Source organism: Megachile rotundata, chromosome 10 (assembly GCF_050947335.1).
Source record: "Megachile rotundata isolate GNS110a chromosome 10, iyMegRotu1, whole genome shotgun sequence".
NCBI lineage: Eukaryota > Metazoa > Arthropoda > Insecta > Hymenoptera > Megachilidae > Megachile > Megachile rotundata.
In genome coordinates, this window is record NC_134992.1 from 9,663,019 (window position 1) to 9,682,213 (window position 19,195).

Sequence of the window (19,195 nt, forward strand, 5' to 3'; positions counted from 1 at the left end):
TATAGAACGGTAACAATAACGTGTGGTAATATAGTGTGCGGTAATATAGCGCATGGTGGAATTGACATATAACGAGTGGAACTATAATGCGTAATTTCAATGTGTAGTAAACAAGGCAACATTGACAACAGATCCCTATTGTTTTCAATTGTCATGTTGCTGCAAATTGCATATACATTTATGTGTAAAAACAAATAACAACAAATAAATATGACATTCTTATTTATCTCACCATACAGAATTTATTTTACAACCACATAAAAATGAAATTTTATAGTAATGATTATTTCAATCTGATTTTATATTTCATGCTATTTGTTATACTAGACAATTATGTACATACTGGCTATACAATTAGAGTGCCATAAAAAAGTGAACCAAAATAACTAATTCTTCCTGCAAAATTTTATTTCTTGCCCACATTAATATGGGGAATACTGGTAAAGTTTGATCGATTAACACCTTTGCATAAATACTATCAAAAGTATCCTGAACCGTCGGACAACGTATAACACCCGTACCTCGACTCAATTGTCCAAATCACAAAAGAAACGTCAAAAACTCATCAACAAAACATACTGATCGTCTTACCTCGCAAACACAGGCGACCTGTTCCTGGGTAAATCCAAAGCTCGGTAATTGCCCGTTGCTACTCCCGCCGCCGGCGGAGCTCGCGGGGCTATCCTGCGGGCTATAACTGGTGGGTCCTGCGGCAGGACCATAAGTGGTCGCCTCGACGGGTCCCGCAGAGTGTCCCGTGAGAGGTGTCGGCGTTCCCTGTGGGCTGTAATCACCGGTCGAGCCCAAAACGTCCGCACCACCAGAAGAAGGTCCCATCGCACCTCCGTTTCCGGTGGTTCCTCCGTAGGCCATCATCGCATCATCTCCGGGGCCCACGGCGACCCCCTGCACACCGTTCCCTCCTCCACCCTCCACCGTGGACCACTTTTCTTCTTTGCACTTCGTTTCACTCACTGTATCTTTACCACGCGATCGAATCTTCCTCTTCCGGTTCGATTCCTGTCGAGGAATCCGCGCACCGATCGTTCGGCCGACGGACGGGACCTGATTCCTTCGAGGATCGTTCCGACGGCGGATATTCGACTACGGGGATGGACTCGATGATCTTCATAACTTTTCGATAGTCACGGTCTTTCACCTGCGTGACATCTTACCGGCTCGCGTCTGTCACACTCGTGGATCCTCCAAACGAAGTACGCTTTCAAACCGGGAGAAAGCAGGGAAAAATTCGATAATGCAGGAACGAGACTCGATGCTGTAAACGCGTCAGAATATGCAGGAAGAAGATATTTTTAGGCCACCGCTGGTAGAGAGTCGCTGCAAGCTCTCTCGGCCGGCCGACGAGCCCTGCCGGGATGTTTCTCGTGTTACGAGACGGAAAGAAAGGATATACCCGCGAAATAATAAAATCTCGTTCCAGGTGCGGTTATTCTCTAATCTGCTTTCGAGTTGATACACCAGCAGCAGCCGGTGGACCCGATTGCTTCACGCACACACTCCCTCTCTCTCTTTCTCTCTCTTTTCCTTGTCCCGTGTGCCGCGATTATCTTGCGTTACTACCTCCGACTAGATCCGATTATGGCAAGTTTCTCTTAGAGCGCCAGGTGCGCCCTCCTTCGAGATTATATTCTCCCTCTTTTCCCTTCGACTCGCGTCTTTTCTATCTCCTCGTGGCAGGTTGCACCGTGAAATCCACGGGCTCGTGTTTCCGCGGGCCGTGGTAGGTGTGTATTTATAGGCGCTTAGTATACTCGCGTACGAACGCGCACCGGCTATTATTAGGAGCGTGTTAAATGGTCCGTTTTCTCTCTCGTTTCTTCTTTCCTCGAGACGTGAACTTTTCCAAACGTCGTTGACTTTCGGGCCCTTCACGCGACACAAGATGCACTCGAACGTCGTGGTGTTCACTGTTTATCTGGCACTCGTCAAACACTCCCGAGAAACGAACACGCGACTCGCTCGAACGTAACCGGTATTCGATGTCACACGCGGCAACTAAGAGACGTTTGGCTCGTGTTATTAAATACAGTTCGACGACGAATCGCGAAATGTCAATTCAACGCTCCCTCTCTCTTTCGTGGCCGGACGAAAGAGAGACGTTCTCCTACGCACGCACCAGAAGGAACTGCTGCTCCGGCGTGTTTCGAGATCGAGCCACTCTGTCATGCGCAGCTGAGCGCCGATTGGTCGAGGCGGGGCCCAGCTGACAGCTAACTAACGCGCGATGCTATTGGCTGCTGGGCATGGCCACGACCACCATCCCGTCTCGCGATTGGTCGAACCTTGGACGGCAATAAATAAGCCTCGTTACACCTCGACTTCTACGAGCTTCCTTCTCTGATGTGAACGTGGTTGAAGAGATGCACGACCAAATCGGAGGAATCCATCCCGAGACAGACGCAGTTCTTTTCCGTTTACTCGTTAAATTGTAGGATTGACCAGCTATTTAATGACCCTTTATGAATGTCTCGCGCGATGTTACAGAAACGTGAAATTCGTTAGCGTACCGTGATGCGTTTGCAGGAAACACTGACGCGTTAATTGCGATTTGGCGATCGATCGAACCTTCCGTTTGCAACTTCGATGGAATCGAACGCGTGCAATTGTTCGAATTTAAATATCGATTTGTGTCACTAAATTTCATCGAGACTTTTCAGGTGGAACAAAAGAGTTACTGTTTTAATTTTTCCATTCGTTAACCTATCTTTTCGTTGTCGAATAAAATGATCAATACTGTGTACAGAATTAAAACGGAATAGAATTTATAACGAATCACTATGAAACTTTATCCAACTTCTGTGATTAAGTACTCTATCTTCTTTTTCGTGAGTGTTCATAAATATGCAAGTGTCATAAATCGATTTTTCATTGTGTTCAGTCGAACGCGCTGGCGATATAGTCGACGTTAATAACTGTTTCTCGTTTACGTGACACGCGAAATAAAATGCGAACTTATTACTGTCTCGTAATATCGATATATTATTGTGTAAAATAACACTAACAAGAAATGTTATTCTACAAAGAATTAACCATTGTGTAGATAATTGAATGTACTTCAAAATATAGGTTATATAATCTTACAAATCTATGAACGTTAATGTCAGATAATTATTTATAATAATTCTTTATTACTGGTAGAATAAAATTTATAAGAACCAATTAAACTATTATAAATGTATATAATATGTATTTATAAAGTACAAGAAAATTTGAAATGTTCGATTACGTCATGTAATGGTCAAATTAGAAATTAGGTTAAGTTACCTTCTATGAAGTTCTATAAACTTCTATTCTTCTGAGGCTTACTCCACCAGAATCGTACAAAATATTTCAGGTTCTCGTTTGTTCCGCGTTATGAGGATTTTTGACACGCAGTCGGCAGTTACTTCTGAAGAGGATCGTATGGCGAGTCGGACAAAGGACATCTTGTTTTCTCAGACCGAAAGGACTTTTGGGAAAACAAGACCTTGCTTCCTAAAATAATGTCTGTCTACCAGATTTTCCGGCGCGCTGGTACTTCTGTATTATCCAAACGAGAACGCAGTTTGTTTTGCACGTACCGTTTTCCATCTATCTTGATTGATGTGGGACATCTTCGAACACTGCACGTGTGATCGGGAAACCCTTCTGCTCTTGTTTCATCACTTCCGCGGTTCGCTTTTGACGGTTAACAAAATAACTGACCGCCGTGTCGCCAGAGGCCGCCGGATCTTCTTGGAAAAAATTTACTAGCTTCCTTGATGTCAAGTTGAAAACCGAACCTAAAATATGGCTTCTTTCTGTTCTGTTAAATTTGAATTGGTAATAGTTAACTGAATTTTATGATAATTTGTAAATTTGTATATTAGTGAATTCAATCTATGTTAATACAATGAATATATTTACAGGTCTGATGTATAAAGTATACTAAAATATACTGTATAAATATATATCTGTATAAAATATACTGAGGTAATGTATAAAGTGTAAAATATGTACTGAGGTACAAAATATGAAACATACATAACCTTAACAGTAAATAATTCTGCTATTAAAACTATTATTGTTAAGTCTATTAAACTACCATTATTATACTATTATTATAATTGTTCTATTATTTTATAGCATCAGTATTAAAGCAGAAGAACATTTCATCGCATTATACATATATTGAATATAAAATAAATAAATAAATCTTGTGGTACGTATATTTTATTAAGGTTATACCGGTTCGAGGTTATGAATATAAATCCCTCCAATAAAATTGACACATTTTCACCGATTGTAGTTCTGCCCGTCACAGTGCCACCCGTGGCGTCACCATTCATTTTCAACTGACAGAGGCGGTTTGTGGTCCAGGAAGAAGTCGTTGACATCGTAATGTGACATCTAGGTGGTCTCTGCGCCCTCTTTAAGCAACCGTGAAATTAACCGTTCGATCTTCTCGATGACAACTTGTTTAAAAATAATATACTCTTATAACATTGGTTGAAAATGATCGCCGCGTCGCGTGCCGTTCCATCACCATCCATTTTAGTAAATATGTACGCTTCACCATTAATCAAATTATACACAAGATCGTCTGTCATACATTATCATATATTATCGCATTTAAACTGAGATTAGAATTTTTTAATTTAGAAATTTAGAAATTTTAACTGTTTTATTGTTTTAATTTTCACATTTATGAATTTAGTTGGTATACAGCTTTTAGGGGTTTAAAAGATGAATGTGTTTAAAAAAATGAAAGTGGTATGTTTAATATAAAATGAGATGTAAAATTTTTTTCTTTAGTTGAAAAATTTTTTACAAAATGTTATGACATGATAATATGTGAAATTTTTAATTAAATTGTAATAAATAATTGTTCTACAGTACATAGCTATTGAACTTTAGGTTGTTAGTATAAATTACCACAAAGTATTGAATTAGTTATTTTCCTTATTTTTGAACGTTCTTGTCATAAAACACATTGTGTGAAGAACATATTTGAATGAGTCTTTACACACTTCCTTCAAAAGATTTCCTCAATCTTCCAATGTCAGATACACCTTTTATAAAAGGTACTTTTACAAGCTGTATCACATGTAAAAGTTTTTAAGTTATTTTCCTAAAATTGTAACTGCAGAATCTAGCACCCCCAAGAAAGCAAGCAGCACGTGGGTGCAAAACGCATATACAATATACGGCGAAATAGCGCATAGGTCATTCACGGCGATATAATACGTAGCAAGAGGAATCGCAAATAGTCTGGAAGTAGTTTCCAACGGTGTAAACACGAATTTGGTCGTCTCGGGACGAGCCGGAAGCCGAAAGAAACTCGGCACAAAGCGTTCGCATTGACATCGATTCCTTTTGTCGTGGAAGGCAAAGAGCGCTGCGACACGCGTAGCGGGAAACGTAGGACGACGACGAAGGAAGGACGACATGGTTGCGCAACAATGCGAAAACGCAAGAGAGCATCCGACGAAAAGCTCGTATCAAGTTCCCATAAGTGGCGGAGCGCGGGGATTCCCGCAGAGACGTCCTCACCGCTTTTCTCTCCCTGCTCCCTTGCTCCTCCTCCTCCACCTCCTGGCTTCTGTCTCCGTTCCACGTTCGTTATTCTCCCCTTCTCCTCCTTCGAAACTAACGCGTTCGCCGTGTGCACAACGTAAAAAGGGCAGAGAGGCGCCAGGTATACGCGCGTACGAGAAATTCCATGGTGACGGCACCCCGGGTATCCCGTGGCGAGACCTGAATAACCCATAATTGCACCTCCTGCTACCCCTCCATTCATGTGCACGCCTCTGTCGTGCCTCGTTCATCGCACAAAGACGTCTGGTAACTGCTCGCGAGAGACTCGATTCAGCGGGACGAACTTTGGCCCCGGGATTGTTTGAACTTACGAATATCGTCCGGTTTGATAGCTTCTACAGGATGCTTCATAAACTACTAACAAATTGAAATCAGCTTTTAGCTCTCTTTTTAGCTTTCTTATGTTGTAGTGTGCTTGTAACTATTGCAGTGGACCATTCTGTTGGGTTTATTTGGAACAAGGAAATTATCTAGATGTACTGGTAATGCTAAATAAGTGAAGTTAACGTTAATTGGAATATTTATTTAGGATGGACACATTTGGAAATGGACGTCAAGAAATACATTGGATGGGTAATTGAGAAACTGCAGAATTTGGAAATTTAGGAACTTGGGGTCAGGTAGTTATGGAGATAGGAAATTAGACGGTTGAGGAATTAAGTAACTGGGAAATTGAGAAGTTGGAAAATTCAGTGATTGGAAAATTTATAAATTTCAGATTTTGTAAATTTGGGAACTTGGGGATCAGGTAGTTGCACAGCTGGGAAATTAGAGAGTTGGGAATTTACAAAGTTAGGAAATTAAGAAATTGGGAAATTAGAAGGTTGAGAAATTAAGTAACTAGGAAGTTAAGAGATTGGGAAATCAGAAGGTTGAGAAATTAAGTAACTAGGAAATTGAGAAGTTGGAAAATTCAGTGACTAGAAAATTTATAAATTTCAGATTTTGTAAATTTGGGAAATTGGGGATCAGGTAATTGCGGAGCTGGGAAATTAGAGAGTTGGGAATTTACAAAGCTGGGAAATTAAGAAATTGGAAAATTAGAAGGTTGAGAAATTAAGTAACTGGGAAATTAAGAGATTGGGAAATTAGAAGGTTGTGAAATTAGGTAACTGAGAAATTAAGAAATCAGGAAATTAGTTAATTGAGAAATTGAGAAAGTTGAAATATAGATAACTGTAAAATTGAGAATTTGTGAAATCTAATGATTGGAAAATTGAGAAATTACAAGAAAAGAAAACAGAAAAACTGGATATTGAGGTATTATAAAATTTGTGAAACAGCCTATAGAACCGCCGATAGAGCCATGCCCGAAGACAGATTTGGGGTCACATTTGGGGATGATCGAGGAAACTCTACTGAGGCAAATGTCAACTGTGAAAAGGAAGGTCCCTGACGTAACGTATTTATCGAACGTCTGCCATGGTGTGCTGGTGATTTCAAGTGGATATCTTAATGGCGACACAGTCATTTCAATCATCCGATCTAAACAATGATGTATTAATTCACAGACACTGTTCGCTTTAACATAGATTATATTAATCGTTATCTGCAGTTTTATTTATCGCTGGTTTATAATGTTCCCAGAAAACAGATCTGCAATTTACAAGAATTACAATACACGTGTCGTGAAAGTTAATGGTACAAACAGCCGTGACAACAATTTCTATCGCAAAATTTAATAATGAAGTTTTTCAAAATTTGTGAAGTACTCAGTTAACGTTGATTTCTATGGAACCACGACAGAAACCAACTAGTTTTGTCATCCACCTCAACCTCGACGGGTGTCGTATCGAAATCGTCATCGGTGTTCCTCCAAAATATGTTGTCATCGTCGAGCTTCGAATCCCCTAGTTCGAGCTGATCGAAATTCGAGGAACTTCTCATCACGGAGTAATTTCTGTCCGGCAAAATACTGTACGGTTTATTCTCCGACATCCCGATAACGTTTCCAACGGTGTTGCTGACCAAACAATCGAACGGAACGCCGATACACGACATTTTCTTCTTGGGATCCTTCCCACACTTGCTCGACTGTTTACACGGACTGACGACACGTTCCAAACCTTTCGGCACTACATTCTCTTCCTTCTTCTTATTCCCTTTTCCAGATTGCTTGATATTTTTCTTACACTCTTCCATCTCTTTCTTCTCGCGTTCTACTCTCTCTTTCGTGGATTCCTCGTGCGAGGGTGATGTCAGCGCGGTTTTTCTTTCTGTTATGAAATTTGGATTAGTGTGAACTTTATGGGGATTAGATACGTAGGGACATGGTTAGGTTAGGTTTGGGGAAATATGGGGATCGGGGAGTGTGGATAATTTAAAAAATTAGGGTATTAGACACTTCGGAAAGCTAGAGTGCTCTGGGACCATCTAGGGATTTAGAGATCTAGGGGTCATAGATGTACATAGCTATGCAGATAGCGACCTGGAGATTTAGGGATAGATTTAGAAAAGGTATCCAAGAATCTAGAAACACAGAGTTCTGAAAATATGGAAATACAGAATTTGGAAATATAGGGATTGAGGATACAAGGTGTCTCACAATTAGTGTCCCTGAAAGTTAGCTGACAAACATCTAAGTACATAGGAATCTAAATCTGATCCCAGGATGACAAACTCACCCCCTTTTTAGTACCTTTGCATATTTCCTCTCTCTTTTTACTGCAATAGTCATCGGACTTGCTCTTCTTGCACGGATCCGCCTTCTTGCATGGATCCGCCTTCTTGCAAGGATCTGCCTTCTTACAAGGATCTGCCTTCTTGCAAGGATCTGCCTTCTTGCAAGGATCTGCCTTCTTCACCGGTTTACATTTGCTTTCAGTTTTCTTCACCGGTTTACACTTGCTTTCAGTTTTCTGCACCGGTTTACACTTGCTTTCAGTTTTCTTCACCGGCTTACACTTGCACTCGCCCTTTTTCGGTGTCATGCATGTGGTCTCAGTCTTCTTCGACGGTTTCCACAGACTTTCAGCCGGATTCAATGGCTTGAATTGACTATCACAATCAGACTTCTTCGCTGGTTTGCACGTACTCTCCTTCTTCGCTGGTTTACATGTACTCTGAGTCTTCTTCGGCGGTTTGCACGTACTCTCAGTCCTCTTCGGTGGTTTACATGTACTCTCAGTCTTCTTCGGCGGTTTACATGTACTCTCACACTTCTTCACCGCGCAAGTCGGCTTGCACTTGGGTTCCGGTCTCTTGCAAGGACTCTCTGATCTTTTGCATCTATCCTGAGACCTCGAAGGCTTGCATTTGCTCTCAGTTCTCTGCGGCTTACACGGACTCTCTTTCTTCGCCGATTTGCAAGTACTCTCCGCTTTACACTTCGCCGGTTTACACTTTGGCGGAGGAGTCTTGCACTTCACGTCCGTGCTGGAAGCCGGCTTTTCACATTTGTCCGTAGGCGGTTTGCAACCAGACGACTTTTTCCCGTAAAATCTGTTAATTGGGGTGTCCAGTATACTTTGCTTTGTCTCCCCGCTGGATTTTATGCCGATCAACGAGAAGGCGAACGCTGGTAAAGAAGAGTATCGTCTCGTGTTTGTCATGGGCTTCTGCCGTCCTCCAAACGCCGACTGCGTGAAGTTCCTCCTTCCGGAACATTTCGCGGGTCTTCGACCGCAATCGCGCTCGCTGCTCCTTTGACGTTTGCACGACTCTCTTTTTCTCGGTTTCGTGCAGATTTCACGACCCTGTCCCTGATTGCTCTGGGAACAGTCTCTTCTCTCCTGTCTTTTGCAGGACCTGCTCCTGTCTCGTTGACAGCTCTCCTCTCGCTTGCAACTTTGTCTGCTTCTAAATTAAAAAAATATTACAAACCTTGGAATTTTGGAGATTTCAGAAATTTATTGCAAGTAAAAATTTGTCAGATTACAAATTTCCAAAGTGTACAATTAATTTATACTTTTATTAAAAAATTTTTATTAAAAAATTCTATGTATACCTGTCTCTATTACAAGATCTCTCCCTGTTGCACGACCTCTCCCTCTTGCACGACCTTTCCCTCTTGCTCGACCTCTCCCTCTTGCACGACCTCTCCCTCTTGCAGCTATCCCTGCGAGACTCTCTCGGCTGCGTGCAAATTTCCCTGCTGCTTTCCTTCTGCTCCTCCGGCGGTAGACACGTAGGATCCCTCTCGACGACGCGTTTCTTATGGTTTTTGCCGTCTTTCGGGCACTGGAACTCGTTAAAGTCGCATTCCGTCGATACCTGCAGCGCCGGACAGCAGTAACGTTGGCAAATCTTCTTTTCCTTCTTCTTCTTCGGTTTACCACACTTGTTCTGCCTAGGTTTCGTGCATATCATCCTTCCTTCCTCCCTCTCGCCCTCGTCACACTTCCTGGGCGCTAAATTCGTACTGGAAGTAGAAATATTCGAGGAGGAATTCTTGTTCACCGATTTTCGGTTCTCCACTTCGGGTACGTTCTTCGTCAAACATGGAGCGTTGGAGGACGATCGCTTTAGGGTGATCGGAGGATAAAACGATTGCGGTGGCTTGCGAGAACCGGAACCACCCGACATAGATCCTCCGAGGTCTGAGTTCTGACCTGGAGAGTCGTTCTGGAACCCTTTGCTCGCCGCTGCTTGTATTCTGGCTTGAGTAGCCGCGCAAGGCGACGTCGCAAGGCGGTTCTCTTGCGGACTGGAAATCTTCAAGGGTCTGTATTCTGGTAAGACACTCAGTACAGACTCGTAAGCAGGGTCGCGATCACTGTTCGCAGACCTCCGCGGAGCGAAGTACTTGGTAGCCTTCGCGGATGGTTCTCGTTGCGGCAAAGCTGTGGCTCTACCAGTTTTCTCTTCGTAAGCTTGCGTTCGCTCAGCCTTCTGTTCGGTCATCCGCTCCATAGTGGACCATTCTGAGTCCGCTTCCGTAGGTTTTTTAGAAACCTCAGAAGCTTGATATTCTCTTGGAGAAGGAGCTAACATTGGCTTATCAATGTAAGATCCGCTATCCACAATTTCATTCCCGCTCCCAGGGGGCAAGGGTTTGGAGATCTTAGGTGGCTTAGAAGAGTACTGCACTTTTGGCTGCGTTTGCACTTTGCTGATCGATAACTCGCTCTTAGAAATCGGCAGAAATTGATCCTCCTTCTTCGGTAGCATCCCCACAGTTATTTTACCTGGTGTCTGATCGCAGACAGGCTCCGAAGTCTGCCCTGTTCTAACATTTTGCTCCTTCGAGTTACCGTTAACCTGTTTCGCTTCCTTCGGTTTGGTTTCTATGTTCTGCTTATTTTCGATGGCTCTGGTCGTCAGACACAGAGTGTCCTTTTTTACAGCATCCTCCTTCTTTGGTTTGGGACAGTTTCGTGATAGAATATCCAAATCGTAAGAATTAGCGCCAGGTACAAAAGCGAAATCGCTGGACTCCTCGCTGCGGAGCGTTTTGTAACCCTTCAGCTTCCACTTCATAGTCTTCGGCACGGGATTGCCGTCCAAGAGGGAGACCAGGTTGTCAGGTTGAGTGAGGGGACTCGATAGCTTTGGAGAGGCGACGGAAGGCGGTTTCATGTCGAAATGGTAGACGTGGACCTTGGGATTCAGATTGGGGCTCACGGTACGACCGGCGTTTAAACAGGTACCGTTTGCGGAGGTGCTTTCGAGTTCGTTCGGGAAAATCAGGGAGGGAGAGATATCCTTCGTGGAGGCGCATTTCTTGGGACTTGAAGAGGAGGCGTCTTCCTTTAGGGAGAACTCGAAGAAGTTCCAGAATCTGCGGCTCGATGCGGTGGCGTGGAGCTGAGGAGATGGTAATGAATTAAGTTGTGGAAATTTAGAGTGTTGGGATTAAGGAGATCTTTTGTTAATTTGGGGACTTGGATATTTGGGGATTTAGGAATTTGAGAGGTTGGGAATTTGAGAGTTTGGGAGTTTGAGGACTTAGGGACTTGGGGATTTTGCAGTTTGGAGGATGTGAAGTTTAGGGATTTGAACATTAGGGAATTTAGAAGATTGAAAATTCAAAATTTTGGATATTAAAAATTGATAAACTGGCACATTTGAAAATTTAAGAATTTGGACCACTCAATTGCACTAATTTAAACATCTGTAAACTTAGATATTTGAGGGTGTAGGAAATTCAGAATTTAAATATCCGATATGCAGAAACTCGTAAATATAAAAAATTTAATATATAAATCCTCGAAAATTATAATTTGCAATTCGAAAGAAAGTGTCATTGAAATATTCCATTATAAAGAAGGACAAAATATTTTTAATTTACATTTTCTTTACTATATAGCTTTTTATATAACTATTATATAAAATAGTTAAAAAGATATTATAGTTTAATTGTTAAAGGAGATATTAATTAATAGTTAATACAAACTTGACGACTTTTAGAAGGTAAAATATGAGAGAGATCTTGTAAAACCAATGTCCTGATGCCGTTCATTATTCTGTGTAAATTTAAACGATTCTTCACGAATATTATATAGAAAATTTTTAGTAATGATTATGTACTTAAAATTTTGATCATGAAACTACGAGAAACGGAAGAAAAAAGCGGGCTAGAGTTAATATAAAGTTTCTAGCGTCGCGGCATTTTGAAGAACTGACAGGACTTTTGGATAACAACGGGAGATCGGATGAAACATTCGACAATCGATTATCGATGTCGATGTACAATCGATAAAATATTAAACGAATTCACTTCGTTCAAGGATCATTCAAAAAAATAGTTAAAAATTGTTTTAAAAATTATTTTTCATGAATCAAAATAAAAATACTAATTCTTGCAGCCGACTCAAATATAAATATGTAGAATGTAACCATAATTATATTTTTGTTAATACGTTAAAATTTGTACAAATTTACATACAAACAAATCACAATTATAGTTTATGTCATCGAAATTTGTAATTCTTATAATTAATTCAGGATATAAATAAATAACTGACGTTTTCAAATAATAAATATTTGTTTTATTTTTTGTTCATTCGTATTTATTTCTTCGTATTATAATTCTTCAGGTGGAAAATCTTGCGAGATCCAAGCACGAGTATGAAAATCATAAATTTATTTTAGATTTATGTTCCAAGTCATAATCAAGAATTTTCTTTCTGTCACAACGTCTCACATACGTTTCGAATAGGTATCTATCAAGATTCACATATGATTCGAATAGGTATCAGTCAAGGTTCACATATGTTTCGAATAGGTATCGGTCAAGGATCATATATGACTCGAATAGGTATCTATCAAGGTTCACATATGGTTTGAATAGTATCTATCAAGGTTCACATATGTTTCGAATAGGTATCTATCAAGATTCACATATGGTTCGAATAGGTATCTATCAAGGATCACATATGATTCGAATAGGTATCTATCAAGGTTCACATATGAATCGAATGGGTATCTTTCATGGTTCACATATGATTTAAATAGGTATCTATCAAGGTTCACATATGATTCGAATAGGTATCTATCAAGATTCACATATGACTCGAATAGTATCTATCAAGGTACACATATGACTCGAATAGATATCTATCAAGGTTCACATATGACTCGAATGGGTATCTTTCATGGTTCACATATGATTTAAATAGGTATCTATCAAGGTTCACATATGATTCGAATAGGTATCTATCAAGATTCACATATGACTCGAATAGTATCTATCAAGGTTCACATATGATTCGAATAGGTATCTATCAAGGTTCACATATGTTTCGAATAGGTATCTATCAAGGTTCACATATGATTCGAACAGGTACCTAGCAAGTCTCACATATGATTCAAATAGAAATCTAGCAATTATTACATTGAACTAAAAACCAAGCAAAATCAGATGTAATTCCACTAAAAATGATATCTGCAACCACAGTCCAGTGATAAAAAGACCAAGTCAGAACTGAACGAACAGTAACCAATTGTGAGCAATACTCAAATGTAATCTATTGGATCAATACTCAAAAGTAATCAATTTGATCAATATTCAAACATAATCAATCGTATCAATATTCAAATCGAAAGCTTGGATCAAGCAAGATTTTCATATAGCAAATGTGACTCTGCGTTTGCAACGAGCAGACTTCTTGTCACTCCTCTTCCCTTTACGATAGTTGAACGCCGGCGTCAGAGACTCAGCGATCTCCTCTTGAAATCGTGCACCACTTGTCTCATGATCTTTGGCCGAGGTCTGTCGCATCGCACTCCGAAGATGATCCTCGAATTTTCCGGCGCCTCTCGATTCGTCCGACTCTGACCTCTTTCTAGACGATCCCGAGGCATGAGAACTTCCACCCAACAGGACTCGCCTTTCACCGGTATCCACTGTTCGAACATCGATTGAAACCGTTCCCATGGTCTTACTCCGCCGCTGTATGCCTTTTTGTGGAACAAAATACAAGGATTATGTTAATCCTTGTTAATCCATTTATTTCTAATCAAATTTAAAACGGGGAGGTTTTATTTTAAGGGACGAGGAATACATAGATTTTTGCAAATAATATGTAGTACTAAAAGGGATTATAATAAAAAGAACACTATGAGATATTTCGTAGTTGAAGGGATTAATCTGTTATGAACTGGGTTAGAGGTTTGTTTATACTACAAGTTTCTTTATTTAAGAGATTGTTAAGTAACTGAATAACTCATGTTGAAGGTTACTATTTCTTTGAAATATATAAAATATACAAGTGATTTTTGTGAGGATAAATAGTACTCATGTATGCAATTCAAGATTTAGTGTTCCACTGTTGGTACTCGTGATGTTAATCCTTCAACTACAAAATGGCTCTTTGCTGATTCACCGTATAATTTACAATCTAAATTTAGTTTTAAATGAAATGAAATTAATTTGCACTGATTATATGAGTGAATAAATTAAATAATTAATGAATGAAGGTAAAAACGAATGAATGAATGTATGAATAAATGTATGAATGAATGAATCATTGCATGAATAAATTAAATTTAATTTCAATTACATTCAATAAACTCCTCATTAGCTTTTTAGATTTTATGAAACATGAAAACTGTGAATGAATCTGTAGTAAATAATTTTTTTCTAGTACTAGTTTTGTGGTATATGAAAAACCTTTTTTCAAAATTTAACAGACAAAAATTTGCTTTAATATTCATATTAATATTAAATTTGCTCATTCATTCAATTGTATCATAAACTATCATAAAAGTTTACATAAATAATAATTTAAATAACAAGTAATAAAATAACAAATAACAGATAATACAAAAAATTTGAGGTTATGTACAACTACAATGATTATTCGAATCCTTTCTCGACAAACAACTTCTTTAATTAAAATTGATTTAAATATCATTTCGCATTAATTACAAAAGTTATAACAACTCAAAAATTAAAAATAGTTTTATTATATGAATTTAAAAATTACCATACCAGCGATGGTTGCTTGAGGGTCGAAAACAAGGATTTATTATGAAATAACTTGATTTGGTTCATGACCAATATTCTTGAAATTTAATTCGTCTAATTCTCTATAAAATTCGTGATACACTTTCACATATTCAAAATGGTGATAACGTTTTGAAAAAGAAACGCACAGATCGATTACATAGTTTTGATAGGATACGAACGAAAAATTTGTATCACACGCGTGAAATTCTTCGCGAAAGACAACGAATCGTGGTAAAACACGAGTGAAACGATCGATTTGCCAATTGAAAAATATTCGACACTTTTTATAGTTGTAATTTCGAAGTACAGATATGTATTGAGGTTTTTGGTTTAAAAATTTTAAAATTGAAAGTGGAAGATTTGGAAAATTTGAAAATTGAGAAATTGGCAGATTTAGAAATTTGGAAATTGAGAAATTGGCAGATTCGGAAATTTGGTGATTTGAGTATTGAAAGATTGGAAAATTTGGTAATTTGGAAATTGAGAGATTGAAAGATTTGGAAATTTACAAGTGTGCAAATTACAGCTTTTTAAGTTTTCAAATTTCCAGATTTAAAAATGTGGAAATTTATCAATTTACTGATTTATCAATTTACCAATTTACCAATTCATCAATTTTCCAATTTTCCCATTTACCAATTTACCAATTTACCAATTTACCAATTTACCAATTTACCAATTTACCAATTTACCAATTTACCAATTTACCAATTTACCAATTTACCAATTTACCAATTTACCAATTTACCAATTCACCAATTCACCAATTCACCAATTCACCAATTCACCAATTCACCAATTCACCAATTCACCAATTCACCAATTTACCAATTCACCAATTTACCAATTCACCAATTTACCAATTTACCAATTTACCAATTCACCAATTTACCAATTTACCAATTTACCAATTTACCAATTTACCAATTTACCAATTTACCAATTCACTAATTTACCAATTTACCAATTCACTAATTTATTAATCTATCAATCTTCCAATTTATCAATTTCCCAATTCATCAACTTATCAATTTTCCAATTTCCCAATTTACCAATTCACCAATTTCCCAATTCACCAATTCACCAATTTACCAATTTACCAATTTACCAGTTTACCAATTTACCAATTTACCAATTTACCAATTTACCAATTTACCAATTTACCAATTTACCAATTTACCAATTTACCAATTTACCAATTTACCAATTTACCAATTTACGAATTTACCAATTTACCAATTCACCAATTTACCAATTCACCAATTTACCAATTTACCAATTTACCAATTTACCAATTTACCAATTTACCAATTTACCAATTTACTAATTTATCAATGTTCCAATATACCAATTTATCAATGTACCACTGTACCAATTTACCAGTATACCAATTTGCCAATGTACCAAGGTACCAATGTACTACTTTACAAATTTACAAATTTACAAATGCACAAACCGCAGATGCCGAAATATACAAATTACATATTTTTCTATTTACAGATCCCAAAATTTGCATCTTCTAAATTTTTAAACCTACAGCCTCAAAATTCTCAAATATAAAAGTACAGAAATTTGTGAAATAAATCTATGAACGCTAAAATACAATTAACAACCTTGAAATTTAAAAATTGTAAGAAAAGAAATCGAAGCTCGAATATAAAATGTCCGATTCCCAAATAACGAAATTGACTATCTCCCCTAGCCATAAGTGCCCGTCCGTGCACGCCACTTGCACACACACAGCTCGGCCTCGTTAACCCGATCGTTATCCGATTCGAAAATTCCGTGTCAGTAAATTTCCGAAGTTTCGCTCCGCGATTTCTCGCCGTGTTAACGAGCCAAGTTCTCGTCCTACGTTCGATACTCCGCGCAAGTAATTGTCTATGCACTTGATTGCATAGAGTAGGAAGTTCAGTGTTGCTTCAGACGACGATGGCTGAAATATAGCTTTAATGAGTCGAACTCGCCGTTAGTTCTCGAAGCATAGAATCGAGCTAGATACTTGGGGGAGAGTTGCGTTTCAAGGGATTTGAAAAGTATCCGACAGCTTCGTTTAATCGCGTATTTGCACGTTTAATTGAATCCGGCACGAAAAGAGCTTCCTAACGAACCGTTCTATCGTTCGAGTTGCATAAAATAGATTTCGAAAATAAATGTATAATAGGTAAAAAAATATTGTTTACAGCTTTAGGTCGTTTATATATTTTTTAGTAATAGATAAATTACTCGGTGCACTGAAAATTTGACGCAGAGAAAATTTTTATTTGTACAATTATTCATCTATTTGTTTACTTCTTTGTTAAATGATTGACTCATTGACAGCCATATTGAAAATTGCATCCAATGTTCTAATTTCTAATAAATTCTGCTAAATATTTTTACAATATCTTGTTACATGTATAACGTCCATAAAATGAACAAATTTTTAATAACACACATGTTAGATCAGTATAGAAAGTGTCCATATATGGCTAACACCAAGAGTCCACATATATGGCCATATTAACAAGAATGTCTCAAATAATTGAATTAAACATTTGAAAAAATAAGAACAAACTTATATCGTATTTAATAAAATAATGAGAAAGATTTGAATAAATATTTATAAAATTCTAAAAAGAAGTGAATGTACAAAGGGTATTTGTGAGATGGTTTTGTTGTGTACAGGAAATAAATGAGGGTACAGTGAAGAGGAAATAAATTTCCAAGTTGAACGATTCCTTTTGTTCGTTCCTCGTTCAAATAATAAAACGCTCGAACGAGAAGCCGAGTTCCATCGGAGCATGCTCCGTTCCGGAAACAAACGTCAACGGTGAACAGATCGATGATTCGCGTCCATGGAAACCGCGGATGGACCAATACGAGGAGACTATTCTCCTTTCCGCCGGACAGGCGCATCCGCCTTTTCCTCCCGCGTCCGTTCATGAACGAAAGAAAAATCTCTACACGCGATACCAGCAACATTTATTTTGCGTGGAACTCTTGTTATTTTTATTTGTAATCGATAATTATTTTTAGGTAGCGTATTATTTCAATTAATTGATTTTGGGGTTGTTTAAAAATATTTGTGGGTGTTGAGGTAATAAATTGTTAATAATTTAATTGTTTGAATATTTGAATTGGGTATTTCAAGTTAAGGTTGTTGGAGTAGATGATTATTAAGATTTTGAATTTAAGGATTGATATGAAAATTTTACATTTTGGATTTAAAATTACATTTAAATGTTTGAGTAGTTGAATTTTATACTGGAGTGCGAAGGTAATTAAATATTATGATTAAGGGTATTATTAAAATTAATGAAGTTGGATAGATTATTCAAATTATCAAAATTGTTCAAAGTATTTATGTTAACTATATTATAAAAATGATAAGAATTATAAATTATGAAATTTATCCAATTTTTCCAAACTATCTAAATTATTTAAATTATCTAAATTATCTAAATTATCTAAATTATCTAAATTATCTAAATTATCTAAATTATCTAAATTATCTAAATTATCTAAATTATCTAAATTATTTAAATTATCAAAATTATTCAAGTAATCCTAATTATCCAAATCATTCAATTAATCTAAATTATCTAAATTATTCAACTAATCCTAATTATCCAAATCATTCAATTAATTTAAATTATCTAAATTATTCAACTAATCTTAATTTTCCAAATCATTCAATTAATCTAAATTATCTAAATTATCCAAATTATCCAAATTATCCAAATTATTCAAATTTTCCAGCGCACCCAATTTAACCAAATAACCCAAAAATCTCCAATCTAAACAGCACAAGCATTCAACCCTACAAATCCCAAACAAGAATTTCATCTTAATCATCTCCATCATTCAAATAACATAAATACCATCGACTATAATCTCGAAGCACAAAGTAGGAAGTGCAACCCGTTAAAAAAAAAAAAGAAGACTCCTACCAAGATCCTTCCGTATCCAGAATCCGATATTTAGGATGGCAAAGTAAAATTAGCCTGCGACCCTTAAAAGGAAAAGATTAAGAGCAGACCGTCTCCGTTCGGTTTTTTTAATCGATCCAAGCGGAAAGCAAAAGGGGACACTTGTTTATAAAACGAGTTCCAGCTGTACGGATGCTCATCGTGCACCGATTCGATTTTGTTTCGAGCTTACTGTCAGATCGGTCAGGTAGTCCGACTCCGTATTACGTTACCTGCGACGCTCGCTCGAGTGCATTCGCTCGCATTGCTGGCTGCA

At 37.8% G+C, this 19,195-nt stretch overlaps 3 protein-coding genes and 1 long non-coding RNA gene across 10 annotated transcripts in view; 1 reads left to right on the forward strand and 3 right to left on the reverse strand.

The window, feature by feature from the left end:
* so (SIX homeobox 1 protein sine oculis) overlaps nt 1-2,989 on the reverse strand; it is a 69,946-nt gene extending 66,957 nt beyond the window's left edge. The window contains exon 1 of one of the 5 annotated variants that reach the window (XM_076535910.1): nt 592-2,989. In XM_076535910.1, the coding sequence (XP_076392025.1) occupies nt 592-876 (285 nt within the window). In that variant the 5' untranslated portion in view covers nt 877-2,989. The remainder of the gene's footprint in view (nt 1-591) is intronic. The other 4 variants (XM_012281958.2, XM_012281955.2, XM_012281957.2 and 1 more) reach the window with 4 other exon arrangements.
* Nucleotides 2,990-3,252: 263 nt separating this feature from the next.
* Nucleotides 3,253-4,994, forward strand: LOC143265208 (uncharacterized). 2 transcript variants are annotated; one of them, XR_013039440.1, is made up of 4 exons: nt 3,253-3,822; nt 3,909-3,972; nt 4,126-4,201; nt 4,289-4,994. It is a non-coding gene; the product is annotated as an uncharacterized LOC143265208 (long non-coding RNA). The 2 variants fall into 2 exon arrangements; XR_013039439.1 differs by having other exon boundaries at nt 3,909-4,201.
* Nucleotides 4,995-7,094: 2,100 nt separating this feature from the next.
* On the reverse strand, nt 7,095-12,164 carry LOC105662070 (uncharacterized). Of its 2 annotated transcripts, none has more exons than XM_076536636.1 (4): nt 11,912-12,163; nt 9,524-11,322; nt 8,216-9,375; nt 7,095-7,793 (listed from the first exon to the last, which is right to left on the reverse strand). In XM_076536636.1, the coding sequence occupies exons 1-4, from the start codon at nt 11,975-11,977 to the stop codon at nt 7,294-7,296; spliced, it is 3,525 nt and encodes a 1,174-aa protein (XP_076392751.1). In that variant the 5' UTR covers nt 11,978-12,163; the 3' UTR covers nt 7,095-7,293. The 2 variants fall into 2 exon arrangements, with proteins under 2 accessions (XP_076392751.1, XP_076392752.1); XM_076536637.1 differs by having other exon boundaries at nt 7,627-7,793; nt 8,202-9,375; nt 11,912-12,164.
* Nucleotides 12,165-12,414: 250 nt separating this feature from the next.
* The window catches only part of LOC105662060 (uncharacterized), a 52,372-nt gene continuing 45,591 nt past the window's right edge, over nt 12,415-19,195 (reverse strand). The window contains exon 2 of the mRNA XM_012281954.2: nt 12,415-13,917. Within this exon, the coding sequence (XP_012137344.1) occupies nt 13,583-13,917 (335 nt within the window). The 3' untranslated portion in view covers nt 12,415-13,582. The remainder of the gene's footprint in view (nt 13,918-19,195) is intronic.

Excerpts from the sequence above, each read along its gene's own strand:
- LOC105662070 (XM_076536636.1), bottom strand. The coding sequence starts at position 11,977 with ATGAACGGCATCAGGACATTGGTTTTACAAGATCTCTCTCATATTTTA. Across the intron at positions 11,323-11,911 it reads TACCTTCTAAAAGTCGTCAA|CTCCACGCCACCGCATCGAG; the intron begins GTTTGTATTAAC and ends CCATCTCCTCAG. Across the intron at positions 9,376-9,523 it reads AGATCTTGTAATAGAGACAG|AAGCAGACAAAGTTGCAAGC; the intron begins GTATACATAGAA and ends TTTTTAATTTAG.